Raw genomic sequence first — 20,688 nt, forward strand, 5'->3', positions numbered from 1 at the left:
CTCCTTCCCTATAGAACTTATTTTGTATTACTTGGTATATACTTTGAATTTACTTATCTGGGTACTCTTTGTTGCATTCTCCCAATCTCCTGGTAGAATGTAAGGGCCTTGAGGGCAGGAACCACTTTGTTGGTTTTCTTCTGCCTCCCCAGCACCTCACCCCAATTCCCTTGCAAGTCATGGCATCACCTTCTTGATGTCATGGTTCTTTTTGAGAAGAAAGAACAAACAACAACCTAGTGCCTGGCACAAAGTAGACCAGAGGTAGGTAACCTGTGACATAGGTCCTCAGGTGCAGCCTTGTGACTGAGTCCAAGTTTTACAGAACCAATCTGTTCTGAAAAGTTTGGATTCAGTCAAAGGGCCCAGAGGGCCATGTGGCCTTGAGGCTGCAGGTTCTCCATCCCCGAAGTAGACCCTTCATAAATGGTTGCTGAGTTGCCTTGTTGAATTACAGCACATCTGAAATACTAGTTCAGTTCTGGAGCCACATCTTAGGACAGACACTGACAAACTGGAGTGGGCCTAGAGGAAGGTAACCAAGACTTTTGGGGGTGGGGGAAGAGAAGGAGGGAAGAAACAAACTATTGTTATCTTGAAGTATTTGAAATCATGGTTTGTTATTGAGACCATGACAGAAATGGCTGAGTCAGGAGAAGCATGATGGAACCCCGCCCCCTTCCCCCCCTCTGTAGGTCTAAGGAAGGCAAGCATCTTTGTCTTAGGGGACCAAACAAGACTTTTGTGGGATGACTCTGTCTGATCAGAGGTCCCTCCTCCCTGACCCCGGCTACCTCACCTGGCAAATTCTACTCCCACTTGTCTCTTGACCCTTTCAGTGGATGTCCTGTGATTAACCCTACCATGCTTTATGGTTTGCATTTTCTCTCCTACTTCAGATCTCCCCTTCTCTGCCCCAGGTGGGTACCTGTCCAGCCCCAGTGGGAAAGGGGATTTGTTTAATTACCAGTATGTGTCTGCACTGCCTCAGGGCAGAAGGAAACAGCTGTCACATGACTGAGGATTACTCTTTTTCTGGGTGGCCCCAGAGGGCAGAAGCAGGAGCAATGGGATGGAGGGAATTGCAGAAAGGCAGATTTTGGCTGGATATAAAGGGAAAACTTCCTAACAATTAGAACTGGTCAACAGTAGACTGAGCTGCCTTGAGAGGTAAGAGGTTTGCCTTAACTCAGAATGACACATGAAAACTTAAAGAGTTGGAAGAGACCTCAGTAGTCATCTACTCCAACTCATGGGACTACGACAGGCAGCACGGTACAGTGGATAGTTTTGAACTTGGGAGTTGGGAAGATCTGCATCCAAAAACCCTGCCTCAAATACTTATTACTTAAGGAAGCAGGGGGGTGCATTGCAAGAATGAGGATGGCCTTTGTACAAAGATATGGGGAAGGAAGATGGAATGTTATGAGCTAGGATCGGAGGGTAGCAATGATGCCCCCAAAGCAATTAAACTATGCATGTCCTTTGACCCAGCAATACTGCTGCTAGGTCTATACTCCAAAGAGATCAAAGAAATAGGAAAAGGATCCATATATCTATATGTATATCTATATATATCAATATGTATATATGTATATATACATATATACATACACACATATGTATTGGCAGTGCTGTTTGCAGTAGCAAAGAATTAGAAATTTGATTGGGTACTCTTCAATTGAGGAATGGCTGAACAAGTTATGGCATATGAATGTGACAAAATACTATTGTGCTATAAGAAATGATGAAGGGGATGGTTTCAGAGAAACCTGGGAAGAATTGTATGAACTGATGCGGAGTAAAGAGGTCAGAACCAGGAAAACAAGTCCTATGATAATAACAAACAATAATTGTAAAAAGACAGTCAACTTTGAAAGTCTAACTCCAATCAACACAATAATCACCCACTATTCCAGAGGACTCACAATGAAATCTGCTGCTCACCACCAGAAAAGTGATGGATTCAGAATGCAGACTGAGGCATATTTTTTTGGACATGGCCAATGTGGGAATTTGTTTTGTTGGATTATATGTGGTTGCAACAAAGGATTAGATTTTTCTTGATTTCTGTATGGGGGTGGGAGGCAGAAAGGGACAGGAGAGAGGTGGATCTTCATTTGAAAAAACAAATCCAAACCCAAACCCAGTAAGTTCTAATTTTAAAAAGAAAATAAATAAGGGGAAAACCCAGAAAGTAGATCAGCTTGTCTGGAGTACAGAATATGTAAAGGGAAAGAAATAATATTAGAAAGGTTGGAGCCAGATCCTGAAAGGTTTTAAAGCAGAGGAGTTCACATTTTTTCCTGGGGACAAAAAAAAAAAAAAGAACCACTGAAGCTTTTTGAGCAAGGAACTGACATGGTTAAACTTGCCTTTGCTTTGGGAATATCAATTTGGCATCTGTGTGGAGAATAGATTAGAGGGGGGAGAGACCTGAGAAAGGGAGACCAATTAAGAGGCTGCTGCAACAGTCCTGGGGAGAGGTGAGGAGGGTATAACCTGTGGTAATGGCTGTGGAAGACAGAGACAGATACAAGAGATATAAGAGGGTAGAACTGATAGGATTTGGCACCTGATTGAATATTGGAGGGGGGAATGTTAGAGTCAAAGGTGACTGCAAGGATGTGAACCTGGGTTACTGGAAGGAAAGTGGAGCTCTTGACAGAAACAGGGAAGTCAGAGAAGGGGGAGGTTTTAGGGGGAAAGGTAAGGAGCTGTGCATTGGATCATCTGAATTTTGAGTTGCCTACAGAAGACGTAGATCTGTGGAGATGTGTGGGACTGAAAACTGAACACTTGAAAATAGAGATCTGATATCATCTGCACAGAGATGTTAATGGGAACAAATGAGAGGACTGGACAAGACAGAACCCAGGACAGAGCCTGGGGGTATAGCCACAGTGAGGGAATAGGATAGAGATGATAATCCAGGAAGGGAAACAGGAAAGGCAACTAGAGAGATAGAAGGAGAATCAGAAGTATCATGAAAACCCAGAGAAGTCAAGAAGAGTGAGGACTGAAAAAAGACTTTAGTTTGGCCAGTAAGAGATCACTGGTTTTTGATTTATTGATCAGTTGGGCTGATCTGATTTATCCCTCTTCTTTTTCATCTTTAAAAAAGACAATTTGTTAGATGGGATGGTTCTCAGGGGGCGGGGAGGATGCTGGGGAAAACCATGAGGGTGTAAAAATCAAAAGACATCAATAAAAAGTTATTTAAGAAAAAAGATGATTGGTAACTTCGGAGAGAGCAGTTTGAATGATGAGGTGGGCAACTAAAATGGCAAAGAACTGAGAAATAAATGAGAGGGCAGAAAGTGGAGGTTTTTTCTAGAAGTTTGGTTATGAAAGAGCTAGCCATAGAAAACATAGCTTGAGGGGATGGCAGGGTTAAGGGAAGCTTTTTTTTTTAATGGACAGGAAAAACCAGGGCATTTTTTTGGTAGGCAGAGGGAAAGAACCAGTAGATATAGACATAATGAAGATGGGGGGAGGATTGTGAGGGTAGGCTGTTGGAAGAGACCATGAGGCTATGAGATCACAAATAGAGAGGATGGCCTTGGAAAGGAGAAAGGTACCATCTTCAACAGAGACTGGAGAAAAGGAGGAGAGAAGAAAGGATGATGTCAAGGCTTTTTGCAATGGATAATAGGAGAAAAAAAGGGAACCAATGTCAAATGGCCTCTGGCCAAATATGCCTTTATACTATATCATACTTCCCCATCTTCCCCACCATCTTACATGTATCTTGAGAACAGTCTGTAATAAATTTCAGAACTGTATAAACCATTCTATTCATCATTCATACTGTAAGGAGGCTACTGAGTACTGTCCAGGAGGCCTTGGGGCTACGCCTTGAGGAGGACACAACAATGAACAAACAAACTGTGGTTCCTGCCCTAAGTCTAGCGGGGAGAGTAAGACAAAGGCTCAAATACTGACTACCCAGAGAGTGCCAAGGACACAGGGGTGATACGAACAAAGTGCTCCATGGGAGGCCAAGGGAGGGAAGATAAAGAAAGATGCATGTGTTTTAAAGACCTTTAAAGGCCAGTGAATCTGTGGCAAATACTTGCAACACCAGGTTTCACTTTCCAAATTTCTCTGATAAACTTTAAGGATGGGTGAATTTCTTAGCACAGATGCTACTCTCCTCCCTAACTGCAGAGCAAACTGTTCAGGGCCTCCTCAGGAGGCAGCCTCCCAGAGTGTCTTGGCGATCACTTTCTGTTGAGAATCCACAGCATATCTAACAAGGGTGGCTTTTGGACTGCAGGCACAGTCTTTCACTGGGACTTGAGTGAAGCTTTGGTAGTGCCTTGCCAGAGCTAGAACTGTTTTGCTGACATAGCCCTCAAGGCCCTAGTGAAGCACAGGAAAAGGGAAGGAGACTTTCAAGTAGAGGCCATCAGAGACTACTCAGCAGTCACTTCCATAAAGCAGAAAACAGGTTTCCTTCTTTGGATTAGTTCATTTTCAAATGAATAATCAAAAAGAAAGTCAGGAAAATGCATATGGGCCATGAATACACTGGGGGAAGGAAGTGGCTTTATGTTTATAGCCTGATCCTTGAAGCTGACCCCACTGAAATCATTCAAGTGTTCTTTTAAGGGTCTTTGAATTTGTAACAGATACATAATGAGATTCTAGAAGGCAGTGTGGCACAATGGCCAGAACTCTGGCCCAGAAGACCAAGGTCCTCATACCAACTCTGCCACTTCTGCCAGACGGAAACCATGAAGCATTACAGAAATGTTTGCTGCTACTGCTACCACCCCAAAACGAGGGCCCATCGTCTGGATGAAGGTGACAAAACTGTGACTCATCATTACTGGCTTGAGATTAAGTCACAATAACTCTAGATCCCATTATGCAGCTGGAAAAAATCAACAATAAACAAACAAGCAGGTAGCAACATGTGAGCTATGTGGCTTTTCAAGACTTGTTCTCTAATAGATAAAAATCATGAAGGATTTTCCATTGGAAAAACCACGCCTATCTTGCTTAACATTACTGGAAAAATTTTAGAATGAGAAAGAACCTGCAGGATCTATTCCAATCCTCTCATTGTATAGAGGAGGAAGATGGGACCCACAGAAAGGATGGGACTCACTCAAGGTTCCACAGCTAGTAAGCCAAACAGCTGAAGCACAGACTCAAAGGAGATCTTCCTTCAGCTTCTCTGTCCATTCTACCACACACCTGCACAGCCCTCCCTCACTCAAAACAAAGTCAAGGGCAAGTCATGTCATCATTTCTCTGGTGGCATGGTCTTCTTTGGCAACGAAGGACAAACACAATCCACTCTACCACAAGCCAAGTCTCTGGGTTTATAGCTTAATGTTCTTTGTACTGAACCAAACTCCTACCTCTCTATCGTTGGTTTGTTTTTTACCCAGACCTGTGATTTCATCCATGTAGGGAATTCGCAATGTGGAAATCCTTTCTATAAATGCAGATTAGGGCATTTCCTACAACTTAGTCTTGCACTTGCCTGAGGCATTGAGGCAGTAGTGACTTGCTCAAGGTCATGTAGGCAGTCTCTATCAGGTAAACACAGGTAAAGGGCTTCTGTGAAGGCATGCCCCTTCTTTATTTCTGTGGGATCATACGTTTAGAGTTGGAAGGGACCTCAGAGACCACCTAATCAACCCCCTCATTTTACACATGAAAAAAAGCTAAGCCCTCCTAGAAGTGAACTGACTTGGCCCTCCAGGTCACAGGTAGTACGTATCAGAGGTAGGATTTGAACCTAGATCCTGTGACTATTGTTCTTTGTCTCTGTCTCTCTGTCTCTCTCTCCCTCTCTCTAACTGTGGCATTTTGACAACCACTCCTCTCCCTTTTTCCCAAGTCTTCCCAACTCTGAGGCCTGCCCTCTGTCCACTGCATGGTACTGCTTCTCACCTCTCCAGCAGCAGAAGTAAAACTATCAACATTTGCAATCTCATCATTAAGAACACAGGCCAAGAACACGCCCACATGAAAACCATAAACATGACAGTCCTGGACAATGTGTTCATTTAGGTTTTATCTCTTTACTTTGGGGGAGGGGGAGGGAGGAGGGTTAAGAAGGAGACACTCTCTTCTTACTTTAGTCAGAGCAGAAAAACCTCAGTTGCCTCTCACGTTAAAAAGTACAGGTGGCTTTTCTAAAGTTCAGTGTGGAAAAAATGTGCCGAACTCCCCCCACCCCCAACATCTAGCAAGCATCATTTTCAAATGCTTGGCAGAACAAGCCAAGCGATGCCCAACGACCAAACCAGTGCTGTAAATTCAAACCAATTGACTGTGCCGGAGGCGACACAGTCCCACTGTCACTTTAATTGCATACAATTCCACTCAGCAGCTGCTGGTCCAGGCGCTGGGGTTCACTGTAGGCTCTTAAGAGTAACCTTGAAATATTGTCAGCCAAACTCCTCTCCACATCACCCGCATGCTGTCCGATTAATGAGGAGGGAAATCACCCATCAAGCCAGTCATCCAAACAGAAAGTGATCTGGGAGCTCTTAAGCTATGAGTACAATATTTAAGCCCTATAAAACAGGAAGGGTGGGGGTAGGGGTAAACAGGTCCTATAGAATAAAGGATATTAAAAATTATCCAAAGATCTGGATATAAGGACTGAACTTCATCAAGAAAACCAAACTTGCTGGGACTGCCTTGGGGGAAAAGAGAGCCCACAAATCCTTTCAGCCTAAGTGCTAAACATTCTTCCAAAGAACCTTCAGGTTCTCTACTTCTGGAGATCACCTGGTCCCTAGCTGCTTGAAAAAATACCCAAGCCATGTAGGGGTATACCCACCATATATATCAAAAAGCAAAGTTTGGGGCTAATAGCTTTCTGCTCTTAACATAAGAATCCTTGGATTTAGCTGGAAAGGAACCTTAGGAACCATCTAGCCCAACTATTTCATTTCACATAGGGGAAACTGAGGCACAGATGGGGGCAGGCCCTGCCCACCCAATAAGGAACTGAGTCTTCTGCCCTAAAGTCCAGCCTTCTCCCCACCACAGCATCAAAGCCAACCTTTCTTCTCATGTTCCATGAAGAAAGAGAAATAAATCTATGCTACAGATGTGCTCTGGAGTTGTTCCGGTTCCAAGTTCATTTGCTCTAAAATGTATTCCACATTTATAGCAACCAATTAGCAAACACAAGGAGTTAGAAAACCGAAAAAGAAACAAAACGAACCCAACAGCTAGAAGTGCTTCGGCATCACCTTTGGATGCCAAAGCATCGAGTCTTTTGTGCGAACTTCTCAGGGTACCACCTACTACTACCAGTTGCAGCTTTCAGACAGGAGAAATTCAATACAAGACTACAGCAGAGAAGCGTGCACAATTAAGGTATGGGGGAAAAAGCCACCAGAAACCCAGAATTTTAGACAAGGCATCTGTTCTGAATGCCGTGGCCAGGGACAGGCAAGCTTTATGCAGCAACTGTGGCCAGATCATTATAACCCTAGTATTTACCCTTCAGTCCAGGCACCTGGAGCAAAGAAAGAAGGGATGCCCTTTGGGGAAAATGGGAACATTTTGGCAAAATCAAGAGCACATACTGTACCTGTGTACTGTACCAGGAACATCGCCTCGATCTTCGGGGAAACTAGTCCACAGCAGATTCTCTGGCCAGTTATCCTGCTCCCCCCACCAAAAAAAAAGAACTAGAAGCACCCTAAACCCTTACCACAAACACACGTGTGTACACACACCCCAATATATACACACACACAGATACACACCCCTACCACCACCACAATTCAGCTCGGATCCGATGCTTCTGTTGAGCCTCGATCCAGCCGAGCTACTGAGCTCGAGCAAGAGAAAGAAGAGTGGTGGATTCTGACGCCACTTCTACTACACTTACACAAAAGCAGTCAGGGGGAAATCCAGGAGCCTTGAAGACAAGGGCTGGAACGAGCTTTTATGAATCGCTGATCCTGCATGTGTCACCATCCATCTCCAAAAGACGGACATTTATAGGCTGCCTCAGGAGTGGGGGGGGGGGGGGGGGGGAAGGGGGGAGGAGGCTGGAGAGCAGGTGGAGATGCAATTAGCAGTGTGTTCATCGGAGAATTCGTAAGGGATTTCATACATCAGTGCCTAAAGAAACAGCCTGCAGTTGACAAATCAGAACTTCCCGATTTGCATACCTTGGAAGAAATCTTAGCTCGCAGCCCCAAACAAAAATCAGACTTGCCCACACTCACAGGGCAAGCAGGCAAAGTGACCCCTCCTCTTCCTTCTGTCCCCCAGCCACCTTTGTTCTTGAGAAAGCAACACGCCGAAAGAAAATGTGCTGATTTCCCCAGAAGAATTCGACTTAAAAGGCTGGAACCAAAAAGGGGGGGGGGGGGGGAGTATAAAGACATTACAGTTGATTGGACACATCATAGCTAAACAAAAAGGCTAGCTGCTAATTATTGCGGGTCAACTTTTCAGCCCCCAGAGCTGCTCCCGGAGCACACTTCTAGCACCTACAGTGAGTGGCTCATGCCACTCATGCATATGTTTAAAAGCCAAGGAAAAATCCTATCAACCAGAAAGCAAATCCCTAAAAGTCAAGGTAAAGAACTCAGCGGCACTCAAGTCCCTAACTCAATCACTCTCCCAGGGACCTTCAGTAAGCCACTTTACAATCAGTGACTCCGTTTCCTAATTTGCTAGCCAAAGATAACATGTTTCCTACCAGCTTCTCTGCTTGGCAAGGTCTGGGACTGAGGAACAGTTGCCCAAACACCTGGCCTTCCTGATGTGACAGGCAGTTCCCACCTCAACCGTGAGAGAGTTTTCAAAACAGAAAACACCAGATAATGAGGAGATGCTGAAGAAGCAAGTCATATAACCTCTCTGTACCTCAATTTCCTCATCTGTAAAAAGGAGTTGGCCTTGATGGCTTCATAGATATTCCCTTCTAGCTGTAGATCTAGGATCCTATGGTTATATAAACATGAAACAACAGGATGTGGTAAAAAAAAAAAAAAGCAGGTAAAAAAAGAGTTCGAAGCCCTGGATTCGAGTCCTGGCTCTTTTACATTTATTAGCTTCGTGACCTTGGGTCTCTTTCTTCTCCTCTGTGGCCCTCATTTATTTCATGTATAAACTCAGAGGGCTAGACCAGAAGAACCCTAGGGTGCCTTTTAGCTCTGACATTCTGTGCTCCACAATATGAGGATGCATGTGAAAGCTCTTTATGAACTCTGAATCACTATGCCTATTCCTCAGATTGTGAAAGAGTCCCTAAGATCCCTGAAGAAGGCAGAATTGGCAGCAGTGGGGGAGGACGGATGAGAGAGGAATGGAGTATGGAATACGGAGACTTAAAAAATGTGGTCAGATGGGCTGGCATGATATGGCAGAAAAAGCACTGGACTCCAACTTGGAAATCCTAAGACAAGAACCCCTGAGCCTTCCTCTCCTCCTCCGTAAAATGGGATATATGTGGCCCACCCATTTCAGCTGGCAGCTGCAAGCCTCTGAGAGAGAATGCTATATAGCATGGTAGGTCAAAGAGAGTGGTGGGGAAGCCAAAGCCCTGTTATCACCTGCCTTGTGCCATTTCCTGAAAGTCCTCTCATTTGCTTACTGCTTATGGAGATGGTGAGTCCTCCACCATCAAAGTGGCAGGGGTTACATATTTATGCCTAACCTCAGCACTCTCTAGTACATTAACTTTGCCCAGGTATTCCATCTTGCTTTGCTGCCCAGCACAAAGAGAAGGGCTTTGGCTCAGATTTGCTGGATCTCAAGTTAGGAGTTAAAAAAAAATATATCCAAAGCCATGCTTTGTGTGGCCCCAGGCTGCCTTGATACTATATATACAGTGACCAGCTGGCCTGAGCCAGGACACAATTTTAGCACATGAACTCCTGGGGAGGGCACACCTGGGGCACTAAGTGATCCAGGCAGTGTTTTGGGACCGCTGGTCCCGCCAAGCCCCACACGCTCTACTTTCCATCTGCATGGTGGCTACCCAAGTGTGTATCTGGAGACACTGGCCAATTTGGAAGTGGCCAAAAGCAATGGTGGGGGCTACAAGAACAGGATCACATGTCAAATCCCCTTGGCCTCTTGCAGTGCCATCTGTGTCCTCCAGCAAGTACTCAGCCTGCTTCCTGTGGTTAGGAACAACAACTTCCCCCCTGGCATTTAAGGAGCCTCACTACTACCCCTGAAGAGTCCCAGGAAATGAGATACACCAAAATCTAGGTGGAAATAATGGCATGATGAATCCCAAAGAATTAAGTAATTACAATCTGGAAGCAATTGGGTAGTTCCTTTCAAAAAGATAGAGATTGGAATGCCAAAGTATTCCATACATACTGGAATGGGACTTGATTCATCCCCACAGAGATATATAGAAGGCCTCCTGTGCTATTGTGCTCTTTCCTCCAACTGTTCCATCCCCACCTTCTCCTTGAAGAGGAAGGTAGGAGGCTGTGGAGAAAAAGAAAAAGCCCTAGGCTTGGTTGCCAGACTGTGGCATCAGGAACCATTCTGCATGGCTCAGTGGATAAAGCACTGGGCTTGGAGTCAGGAAGACTGGAGCTCATATGTGACCTCAGACACTTATTAGATGTGTGACTTTGGATGAGCCACTCAACCTCTGTTTTTCTTAATTCATTGGAGAAGAAAATGGCAAACCGATTCAGTATCTTTGCCAAGAAAATCCACGGACATCACTGGAGTGCTATGTCACTTAACACTGTTGGCCTCAGTTTCCTCATCTGTAAAATGAGCTGGAGAAAGAAATGGCAAACCCCTCTAGTATTTTTCCCAAGAAAACCCCAAATGGGGTCATGAAGAGTCAGACACAACTGAACAACAATAAGAATAACACTTACTAGCTTTGTGACTTTGGGGAAGTCTGTTACAGATAAGAATACTTGAACTGCTTAGCCTACCTCTCAAGATTGCTGGGAAGAACCAAAGCAGACCATGGCTGTGAATGTACTGTGAAGTAGCAGAAGCAGTGGGGACCGAGGTGAAGAAAGGTAAAAGTGCTAGCCTGGGAGTCTCATATCCTGCCTAATTAGCTGTGTGACCTTGGGCAGGTCTCTGAATCTCTCTGTGCCTCACTGTCTTCCATCTATAAAATCAACAAGCACTTGATTAAACCCTTTTGGTGTGCTAGGCTCGGTCCTGGGAGTACAAAGACAAAGGTGAGATCAACCCTGCCTTCAAGGAATTCACATTCAGTCAGGGGAGAAAACATATAGATAGGTATCTATATGGAACAGTCATAGGGGCAGGGAGGGGGTGGTAGAGATCAAAAAAGCAGGTACAGCCTGGAAGGATTTCTGAGAAAGAGGTGAAGAAGGAGCATACTCCAGACACTAGGGAAGTGACTATCTAAAAACTGCTGCCTTGACCCACCTGAGAAGTCTGACCTATGATTCTGATTGCATTGTAGCTAATGGGATTGTCTGGCTTGGTGCCTTTGGACTCATGATGAAGCCAGATCTGCCCCTCCTCGGTCAGCTTCCCCAAGAAGGACCTGGGAGCCATATCATCATTAGCAACCACTTCCCTTTGTCTTTTAGTCCCATCAATCTCAAGAATAACAATATTGAATGGGATTCCCTTCATCCAAGAGAGTGTCTGCCAATAGACAAAGAACTCCCATAGAAAATATCTATAGCTGTGGATGTTCAGAATGGCCTGGGCCCCTCTGACATCCTAGCAAAACCTGGGGAACCCTGTTCAGAATCATGGTTGTAAAGAATTGAAAGAAATGCTACACTTTGATTGGGGTAAGTGAAAAAGAAAGTGGTCATTTCTTCCCCATCCAGGTTCGTTGACTCCTTGAAGTGTCCATGGGCCTCCAGGTCTGAAAGATCCCCTGGTCTAAGGCAAGATGAGTCTACGCACCTTTGGCTGCCTTTGCAGTCATTCAGGTGCTACTGTCACCTTTGCCATGGAAGGGAGGACAGAAGCAAAGGACTCAAAGACTTTTCATGTTTTTCTTAGTTTTAAAGTGTTGACATGGCCAGTGAATTCATTATCCAGTGGCCAAACTTCTAGTGATGAGCCTCTCTGTACTTAGAGTAGTTCAACTGTTTCTAGAACTGTAGGATTTGGAGCTAGACAGGGTCTCCCATTGTGCTTTAGTTTCAGTCCTTTCTGACTCTGTGATCCCTTGGCAAAGACACTGGAGTAGTCTGCCATTTCCTTCTCCAGTTAATTTTACGGGTAAGGAAACTAAGGCAAACGGGGTGAAGTGACCTGCCCAGGGTCTGAGACTGAATCGGAATCAAGGATCCAGGACTATTCTCACTACTATGCTGTCTCCTTTCTATTATCATCACAAAATCAGAAGTAGATGAAACCTTAAGGGTTTAGGTCCTTTTCTCTCCTCTGTGTGACTGCAAACTGAACAGCCACAGCCCAGAAACTTCTAATTCTGTAGGAACTTGAAAGCCAAGCTGGATCTGTCTGACCAAGCCCCTTTTCTGCTTCCCACTCTCTTTGGGATAAGAGCAGAAGAAGCTAAGTGGCAAAGTGGAGAGAGTGCTGGCAGGAAGCCCAAAGGTAGGAGCCTGCCTCAGTTTCCTCATCTGCAAAATGGGGATCATAAAAGCACCAGACTCAACAGTATGTGTAAAGTATTTTACAAGTCTTAAAAGTGCTCTAGAAATGTTAGCTACAAATCTTATCATTATTTCAAGGTCTTCTAGGTCCTGTTCCAATCAATGATACATTGTGTCCCACCAAACTGGCTGACTTGCTGCTTATCTTAGAGAATATTTCCCTGTACTGGAATAGGAGCCAGAAGCCCTGGGTTCAAGGATCAACTCTGCTACTTCACTAGGTGATCCTGAGCCTCTGTGAGACTTAGTCACCTCATCTACCAAATGGTGCTAGTAGTACTTTCCTTATCTACCTCTGAGAATTCTTGTGACAAACAGCCCTACATACTGTGCTCATACACAACGTTGCATTTCCCTCCCTCCATGCTTCAGTCCAAGCCTTTTCAGATTCCCCCAGTTGCTAGTGATTTATTTTATGCATACCCTATATGTATATTTACCTATCTGTGAATATGGTGCATTCTCCCAGAAGAACTAAACTCCCTGAGGGCAGGCCCTATCTTTGTGTGGCCCACGGTAGATATGCTTGTTGATTGACTAACAGTCCTGGTGGGGGGGAGTGGAGGGGGAGAGGACCACAGAGGAAGGTGACACGCCCAGGGGAGCAGAGGAGGAAAGCCAGGGACTCCCGGATCAGACATTTTGGTGTCCGCCTAGCCTGCCTCTCTGGCCAATCTGAGGGAACTCCTCCCCAAGTCCAAGGGCCAAATTCCAATTTTTCCCAAGTTCCCTCAGAAGGGCCATTCAAACTACAGGGAAAAAGGCCAAAGCTAAAGGCTTTGTTGTTCCCCTCTTTTCTTTCCAAAGCAAGAAGAGGCTTAGATGGCAAACATGACTGCCACAATGTCCCACGAGGCAGTGGGAGAGAGAAGCAGCAGCTTCTAGACAGATTAGCAAGAGCTGAAAGGAAGACACCCAAGCATCCTGGGTAAAAACACAATGCTGCAATGTCTCCATTATCCTGATTGCGGGCAGCCAAACCCAAGCGCAGAGCTGCCAGTGCCTTCCCAGAAACGATCATCAAACCTGACTGATCTATGCAAATGAATCTCCCTTGCTCGGCCACCAGTCTTTGGAGTCAAAGAGACTAAAAACCTGGAGGGTCAGAGATCTCAAGCTGCCAGGGCCCTCCAAGGTCATTTATCCAACCTCCTCATTTTACAGAGATGAAAAATGAGGCCCAGGGAAGGAAAGGATGTAAATCAAGACCCTATATCTAGAGCCAGGAACTCCCAGGTCATCTAGTCTAACTCCTTTATTTGACAGATGAGGAAATTAAGGCTGAGATCTGGAAGAGACTTGCCTAAGATCAACCATTCAATAAGCGGCAGGTCTGGGATTCAAACTCAGGTCCTCTGAGTCTAAATTCATTGCTCTAGCCACTGTATAACCCTGCCTCCAGCAACTTGAACCAAACTATGAGCCCCTACCCAAAGCCTTGTGACACGAGGGAAGGAATATAGACTAGCACCCGGAGACTTTGGCTCTGGACCCATCTCTATGCATGATTAACCATGTGATGTGGGGCCTCTCTGGGCTTTGGGTTCCTCATTGTAAAATGTGGGCTTGGGACCAGCTGGTCACTTAGCTCTGTGACCCCCTTCTCCAAGCTTCAGTTTCCAGTCTGTAAAGTAAGAAAAACAATTGCTGCACTTCCTATCTTGTGGGATTGTCTGGGGGAAGCCCTTCCCTGCTATGAACCACTCTAGGAATGTCAGCTATCACTCCCAGGCCTCCTCTCATGCTGGAGTAGGCTGTGGAGGTGAGTCTGGGTTTGTTCCCAAAGGCCACACCGGGGGAGCACACTCCTGGGAATAGATAACCTAGCCAGGCTAGCCCCATGATGGTGGATTCTTCAACTGTCCAGGATGAATATTAGTAACTGACATTTGGGTGGTGCTTCACAGCACCCAGAAGGCACATTGCCCAGTGGCTTCTTGGAGCTCCTCAGCAAGAAGGGAAGGCTGGCACTACAGCTACTATTAGCCTCAGTTTATAAAGAGGAAACTCAGGTCCAGAGAAGTGAAGGGACTTGCCCAGAGTCATGTGGCTAGTAAATGAGAAAGGCAAGATTTGAACCCAGGCTTTCCTACCCCCAAGTCTAGCCTGCTCTGCACTGCCCCACCAGCTTTGATGTTTATACAGGGTAACGCCCACATCCAGGAAATCACAGTACTTCTGAGTACCAACAAAGGATAATTATTCTTAGCAAATCACTTTGTCCAACAGTTAGGTCTTTTTAATGTCCATTCAAAGGCAATTACAATTGTTCTGCATCTAACCATTCCTGAAGCCAGGGGCCAAATCAGACAGTCACCATTTCCTATGTGCCAAGCAACATGCTAAACACTGGGGAAACAAGGAGCTCACAGCATGGAAAGAACTAGGTCCATATACGAGAAGGAAGAAATAGAAGACAATCTAGAGGGGAAAGCACTAGCAGCTGGTGGCCTAGGAAAGGCCTCCTGGAGAAGGGGAGTCTTAAAGGAAGCCAGGGAAGCTAAGAGCCAGAGGTGAGGAATGAGAGCATTTCACATATGGCAGGCTAGGGAGAGGGGGCAGTCAGTGTAAAGGCAAGGAGTCAGGAGATGGAGTGTGGGTAGAGCTGAGGATCAGCAAGTAGGAGTCAAGTCAGCAAGCATTTATTAAACTCCTACTAGATACCAAGTCAACAAGCATTTATTAAACTCCTACTAGGTGCCAAGCCAACAAGCATTTATTAAACTCTTACTAGGTGCCAACTCAGCAAGCATTTATTTATTAAGCTCCTACTGGGTTCCAAGTCAACAAGCATTTTATTAAACTCCTACCAGGTGCCAAGTCAACAAGAATTTTTTTTTAAGTAATTTATTTGTTTTCGGTTTTTTACAATCACTTCCTAGACTTTTAGAATCTAGACTTTAGAATCTACAATTTAGACTTTTTAATCTTAGACTTTTTCCCCCTCCCTCACTCACCTTTCCCGCTCCCTCCCTGAGACAATATGCAATCTTATGTAGGTTCTACACATACATTCTTATTAAATACATTTTCACCGTAGTCATTCAACAAGCATTTATTAAGCTCCTACTAGGTACCAGGCACCTGTGCTTAGGGCTGGAGAGAAAAAGAAAGGCAAAAACAGTCCCTGTCCTTGAGATGCTTCCAATCACATTCACAGCGTAAGCTATAGTCCTCAAAACTCATGTTGGGAAAGACCCTTGCCTTTACTCCCAGGGCTTTGGAAGCAATTCCCTGAGCCTGGAAGCTGCACTGTTAGAAGGGATTCCCTGGTCTGGGACTTCCCTTATCAATGAGCTCCTAATTCCAGTCCTGACCCCACTTCCCATCCTCATTGCCTTTGAGAAACACCATCTGACTTCCTTCTGCCCATGGGCAGTGAAACAAGGTGGGCAAGTTTAGTATCAAGGAGAAAGGTGCCTTGGGCTCAGTGGGAGCAGAAACAGAAATAACCCTAGCTGCCTCTCTTTCCTGAAGTTTACAAAGCAGTTTCTTCACAATAAGCCATAAAGTAGGCAATGCTCCAAATGACTATCCTCATTTAAAAAGTCACTAACAAGTGAGGCTCAGAGAGGGCCACTGACTTGCCCACAGTCACACAGCTGCTAAGTATTGGAGCCAAGCCTTAAACCCAAGGTGCCTGAATCCCAAGCCAAGCCTTTCCATCTATGCCTCACTGCTTCCCCAGAGCTAGTCTGGCAAGGGTTTCTGGGGACCCTGGCCTGTCCCCATCCCCCCCAAGATTAGACAGATGTCATGTGGTACATTAACATATTCATGAGGCACCCGCTGCTTCCTGGACATATTAATTGCTGGTGTCTGGTAGTAGCAAGATGCCTTGTCATGTGCTCTGCTAAGCAGCCCCGACCCCTGACAGCCCAAAGCCTGCTCTGCTGCAAGGATGGGGTAACCATGGGAGCCCCAAGTGGCCTGAGTCTTCTCCATCACTCTCACTTGGCTGGGGGTCTCCCCTCAGGCCTTTCCTCCCACAGCCCAGGGCCTCTGCTGCAGCCTAGCCTGGGCTTGAGTGCTGGGGGTGGGGTGGGGGGATGGGGGGGTGGGGGGGGGGTGGGCACTGTACTCAGTTCAGCAGAGGAGCAAACCAAAGGTTAATCAAAGACACACGTGTTCTCTGCCCAAACAGATCCAAGACACACACAGAACAGGGGCTTAACCACAGAGCAAACACACACAAATTGGATGGTTCCCTTGAATTCAAAGAGCAAAATGCTCTGCCTGATCTCCCCTTCCCTTTACCAATACCGCCTCCCCACCTCAGCTGGCCTTTGGGCCTCCATTTCCAGAAAAGAGCTGGGTCAGTGGGGGTGGGAGGGGGAATGAAACAAAAAAAAAGCACACCCTCTCATGGGAGAAACATTAAGCAGCAGCAGGTACACCCCAGACTGTGTGGGCACTGGAGTGATAAAACAAGCCCTGCCTTGCTGGGCCTTACCATCTTAGACTGACTCCATCTTTAGCTGGGCTCCAGGCCTGCACCACCAACAGTCTATCAAGTTTTTCCCACCCAACACCCCACTAACATCTCAAAGACAACATGGCCAAAACAGGACAGTTACCTCTCCCTCAAACCCCCTTCCCAATTTCTGTCAAAGACACTATTGTCTTCTAAGTGGCCTAGCTTCTGAAATCTTGGGCCATCCTTGACCTCTCACTTTCCTCTACCCCATCCAATCAGCTGCATACCTTGCCATTTCGGCCTGTACAACATCCATTGTACCCATCCCCTCCCCTCTCCCAGCCACCACTCTGATTCAAGCCCTCCCCACCTCTCCCCTGGACCATTAGGCACTGGTCTCTGATGACTCTCCCTGACCCAAGGCTCTCCCCTCTCCAATCCATCCTCCACACAGCTGCCAAAGTGATTTGCTTAAAGTACAGACCTGACCACGTCAATCCCTTGTTCAATAAACTCCAGTGTCTTCCCTTTACATCTAGGATAAAAACAAATTCTGCCTGCCATTTCAAGTCCTCCATGACCTGGCTCTGATCCCCCTTCTCAGCCCCATACATGATTTCCCTTCACACACTCCATGGGTCAACTAAATCAGCCTTCTCTCTGGTCCTCCCTGACACTCCATGTCCAATCTTCATGACTTTCACAGGCCTCCAGTGCCTCATGCCTCCAATGTACTCCCTAACCCTAAGTCCACAGATCTGATCTAGGGTCAAGTCTTGTTATTTCTCCCTTCACAACATTTCTTGTTTATGTTCGGACCCTCATTACCTCTCACCTGGATTCCAGAAATAGTCTTCTAATGGGTGTCCTGCCTCAAGTGTCTCCCCACTCCAATCCAATCTCCATCGTGCTGCCTGAGATTTGACTAAAGTGGAACTCTGGGCCTGTCCCAACCCTGCTCAATGTACTCCCACCTACGGGATCAAAGATCAAGTCCTCTGTTTGGCATTTACACTTGTTCCCAGCCTGGCCCCTTCCTCCCTCTCTAGCCTCCTCACAGCTCCCTCCCCTCCCCACTCCCTACCATCCAGCTCCAATGGCCTAACCATAGTCCTCTAGACCCAACCCTCCATACCTCTGTCCTGGAGACCACCACCCATGTCTGCAATATTCTTCTTTCTCACTTCTGTCTGCTGGCTCCTCTGTCTTCCTTCAAGACTCATTTCAAACCCCACCTTCTACAGGCCTTTCCTCATCTCCCTGCCTTCTCAGTCTGGCACATAGCAAGAGCTTAATAAAGGCTTTTTGACTAAATGACTGACGAAAATTGAAGCAGTGGAGTTGTGTAGGGGAAGAGTACAAAAGGAGTTGGGACCAGACTGTAGAGAGCCTTGAAAGTCAAGCTCAAGGCCAGGGGTGTGGAACCTGCACCCTCAAGGTCACATGTGGCCCTCTAGGTCCTCAAGGGTGGCCCTTTGAATGAATCCAAACTTCACAGAACAAATCTCCTTAATAAAAGGATTTGCTCTGTGTAACTTGGACTCAGTCAAAAGGTCACATCCGAGGACCTACAAGGTCACATGTGGCCTTGAGGCTGTAGGTTCCCTGCCCCTGGGTTAGACTATCCTAGAAGTAACAAGGCTAACAGAGGTTCTGAAAGAGAATGTGACAGGCTTAATCATAAAATTGTAGAGCTTGGGACTCATCTAGTCCAACCCCCTCATTTTACTAATGAGAAAACTATAGCCCAGGGAGGAAGAATAACTTGTCCCAGCTGGGATAGGCCTAGAGAGATACAGCACCAAGGCTCACGTTTCTTCCACTACACTAAGTGATGAGAAGTGTTATAAGTCAAATGTTTGCGCCTGGCAACACAACCTATGTGGATCCACACACTCACACACGTACATTCTACTCTCCAAAGAACTCTAGCCCTCTTAGCTATTTCACAGGCCTAGATGTTTCTTATCATATATATATGTATATATATATATATATATATATATATATATATATATATATATATATATATATATATATATATATATGTGTGTGTGTGTGTGTGTGTATGTATATGTATGTATGCACATACACATATATACATACACACATATATATACAAATATATAAAATTATATATTCTCTCATTTATTTCACAGGCCTGCATGTATTATTTGTTTTATATTTTTATATTCATTTATCCATTTTGTTATTTATTTCATAGTCCTGTGTATATTCCTTTGAGAATTTCCAACCCTAAATCCAGCTTCTCCTCCAAACATGACACCCATCACATTTCCTCAGTCTCTGCTTCCCTCCCCCAGTGCCTACTCCTACCACCCAAAGGGAGATGACCAATGCTGGCCTTCACCAGAAACCCTGCTGACACAGTGAGCAATAAATATATTCCCCATCCTGTCTCTGGAAACATGAACCTTGCCAGACACGTCCAAGGCCCAATTCCTGCTTGGGGTTTGGGAACTAGCAATATGCAAAGAAGTTCAGAAGGGATTAAATTGTTCTGAGTGACCCACAAGGAATGGAAGAAAACTGAATGGGAGAAAAAGAAGGACAGGGTCCCTGCTAATTCTGCCTCTTAGATGAGGTTTGAAGCTTACCCAAAGCATTCTTCAATTAGAAGGCAGTGTCTTGACTGAAGGATATTGAGGCTGGCTCCCATGGTGACCTTGGGTATGTGGACAGCTTTCAGGGTTCTCAAACTGTCTGCTAATCTTCACCCTCTGAGGGCCAACCAATTTACCTCTAAAGGCCCCGATGGCCTGACAAAAGAAATGCATGGGAGGAGAACAAACTAGGGTACCTATTTGATTTGACACTTATTAATCACCTACACATTTCCCTGAATCTCCCATCAAAGGGGCTTTTGGAGGCCTTCTGATTGGACCTGGACCCAAACAAAATCCTTTCTCCCACCTGTGCCAGGCACTGGGCTTGGCCCTGAGGATTCAAAGGCAAACAGCCTACTCTCAAAGAGTTTACAATCTCACAGGCCTCTTATTGTACAGGGAAGAGCCCATGAGACAAAAGAGGTTCTTGGGGAACTTGCTGACTTCCCCAAGAGGAAGTGGAGAGAAGCAAAGGAGTGCTCCATGGACCCTTCTGCCCTCCTTCTTACCTTTCCCAGCTCACTAGACAAATAAGTTTATTCCCCCCAATTTCTCCATGTAGTTTTCCAGCTCTTCTCTAATACTTTCAACCCATTCCATTAGCTCTGCACAGGGTAGTGAGCAAAGGGCCACCCCCATGCTTTGGCTTGGGATTTTGCTGCAGGGTCAGAGATTTAAGGCAAGAAGGCTTCCAGAAGTCAGAGTCCCGACTTCCCCAATTTATAGAGGAAGGAAGTAAAGGGCAAGAAAGTGAAGTGACTTCTCTGGATCACACAGAGGTAGAATCAGAACCCAGGTCCTCTGCTTTCAAGTCTGGCCCTCTTTTCACTACAATGCAATGTCTCTATGTGTGAGATTCCCCCCTCCCCATTGCTAAAACAACTACACCCCCACTTCCATCATGCATTTGTACCATATATAAGTAAGTAAAGGATTTAGAAGAACTTCCCATTTTTGACAGAAAAAAACAAGAAACCAGTAGCCAGGATAGGAATAGAAATTCTCAGGCATCAGATCAGCAGTCACTCTTGCAAAGTCAATGTTTAGA

The 20,688-nt window shown here is 45.6% G+C and overlaps 1 protein-coding gene across 8 annotated transcripts in view; it reads right to left on the reverse strand.

Annotated features, from left to right (window-relative positions):
• The window catches only part of ENOX2 (ecto-NOX disulfide-thiol exchanger 2), a 364,798-nt gene that overhangs the window by 314,395 nt on the left and 29,715 nt on the right, over window positions 1-20,688 (reverse strand). For 2 of the 8 annotated variants that reach the window (XM_072626230.1, XM_072626227.1), the window contains exon 1: window positions 7,571-7,860. The exons of 3 other annotated variants lie outside the window; for them this stretch is intronic. In XM_072626230.1, coding sequence (XP_072482331.1) covers window positions 7,571-7,592 — 22 coding nt within the window. In that variant the 5' untranslated portion in view covers window positions 7,593-7,860. 3 more of the 8 variants (XM_072626232.1, XM_072626233.1, XM_072626231.1) reach the window with 3 other exon arrangements.

The sequence above is a fragment of the Notamacropus eugenii genome, chromosome X, assembly GCF_028372415.1.
Source record: "Notamacropus eugenii isolate mMacEug1 chromosome X, mMacEug1.pri_v2, whole genome shotgun sequence".
In the NCBI taxonomy this organism is placed as follows: Eukaryota; Metazoa; Chordata; class Mammalia; order Diprotodontia; family Macropodidae; genus Notamacropus; species Notamacropus eugenii.